Raw genomic sequence first — 1,997 nt, forward strand, 5'->3', positions numbered from 1 at the left:
AACTAAAAATATACAGAAATTTGGTACATGTTTGGTATATCGGTGGTGTCCCATGTAAATCCATATGCAAAACAAAATGAGAAGGAAATAAATGAGATATCTTTACATTCATTATATTAGACAATTCATTCTTTTTATTACATCTAAGCCTAATTAACAATTTTCAAACTTTTCCTACCTTATGAAAATTCTCAAAGCATTTCTTTCCCCTTTCGGCATGCAAACGTACATTACATTTTTGACACATATTTTTTGTATTTTTCTTGCAAATTTTGCATCTTCCTTGGGTTGTTGATGTCTGAATGTGATTTACTCCATCATAGCGAATGTCAACTGGAAGAGCGTTTGCACCAGTGGGATACCTGGGTCGTGGTACCTGCCTTCAGATTTTATTAGAGACAGTATTATTTGCCTTCTAAAATCTAAGTGGGACAAGTAATTCTTCTCAATTTTGCAATGCACCCTCCAAGCAGCAATTACTGCTATATTTACTGCATTGAAAAATAAGGGCCAGTACCATTTTTCCCTCTAATCATTGGGCGATATGAAGCAGAAAGTCGGTCCATAAGATCAACACCACCCATTCCTTTGTTGCATGAATTGATGAGATGCAGCTGTGAAACATCTTTTACTCCATCTTTCACTCGCCTCTTCACTGTATGGACACGATCATGAGTTACGCAATTACTTGCAATGCCCACAACAGCATTGTCATTCCATTTTGCAACATAGACTTTCCCATCACAGCGTTGATCAAATGTGCCCCTCTCCATCTTTTGTAGTTCTTTTGTGGCCGACAAGGCTTTTGCTGCTCCAGCACTGCGATTTTCTCTAATTGTTCCAGCTGCCTTGTAAAAAAGTAATCGAAGTAAAGTTGGTGCTTTTCAGTATTTGAGTATGATGACATCACATCAACCATTTTGGTAATGGCACTCCTTCCAAGTGGCTGAATCCTTCCTTCTTCCTTCCTTGATATAACTTCAAATGGTATGGGTAACCATAATTTCCACAGAGACTCCAAATCTTGTACCCAAAACGAATTGGCTTTCCTCTTATAAACATTTTGGCACTGTGGCGACCATAATACGTCAACATTGATTCATCAACTTAGAAGTTGGTGAAATACACCAAACTGAACCAGTCGATCATTTAGCATGTTATATATGGGAGAAATCTTGCTCATCTTATTTCCCTGTGTTGGCTGTCTGCAAAATGCATGTATCTCTTATTTCAGAAAACCTGTTTTTACTCATTGTATTGGACACCAAAGGTACCCCCAAATCTGGCTGTGTTGATCAATAATGCTGCTGCTCAGGTAAGGAATGGTAGCCTGACAATAACAATGTACCCAGGAGGTTTCTAACTTCTTTTTCTGAGACGTCAAAATTAGGATTGTTGTGATCACGATTTGCAAAGAGTTTAGTTTGGTCTGTAATGTAAGTTACTATCTCGTCTGAAAATACCTGTCTCCAAATTGTATATGGTGAAGAATCATCAAGTTGTAGCAAATCATCTGGTAAAAGGATATCAGCAGAAGAGTCTTATCAAATGCACAATTCTTTTTCCACTTAGGTAGTTTTCCTCTTTGTTTTCCTGTAACAGATTCTTCCCATTCATCAGCGTCACTTTCAATTTCTTCTTCAATTTCTATTTGTCCTGTTGGTTCATGTTGTTCCTCTGTGTCATCTACAAGATCCTCGAGGTAGAGCGAATTAGATATTAAAGGACATTTGTAGCTCGAATAATTTAAATGAATCACGGGGATGTGATAATTATCCATAATATGGCTACGTTCGTCAAACGTTCGAATTGGCTAACATGACAGATGGGGTTGGATATCGATTCTAATTACGAATAAACCGAGTTCGACGGTGATTTGTAAATTCAGAATCGGTAAAAACTTATAGCCTTACTGTTAGCCGAATCGGTAACATCAATGTCGTCCTGATTTCGTTCTTGTCCGCTGGACGGTGGTTCAATCCCATGAGAGGCCGAAA

General features: G+C 38.1%; 1 protein-coding gene across 1 annotated transcript in view; it reads right to left on the reverse strand.

Moving 5' to 3' along the window:
* Nucleotides 1-488: 488 nt before the first annotated feature.
* LOC135208847 (piggyBac transposable element-derived protein 3-like) overlaps nt 489-1,997 on the reverse strand; it is a 15,951-nt gene continuing 14,442 nt past the window's right edge. Inside the window, exon 2 of the mRNA XM_064241425.1 lies at nt 489-848. Coding sequence (XP_064097495.1) covers nt 489-848 — 360 coding nt within the window. The remainder of the gene's footprint in view (nt 849-1,997) is intronic.

The sequence above is a fragment of the Macrobrachium nipponense genome, chromosome 11 (assembly GCF_015104395.2).
Source record: "Macrobrachium nipponense isolate FS-2020 chromosome 11, ASM1510439v2, whole genome shotgun sequence".
Lineage (NCBI taxonomy): Eukaryota > Metazoa > Arthropoda > Malacostraca > Decapoda > Palaemonidae > Macrobrachium > Macrobrachium nipponense.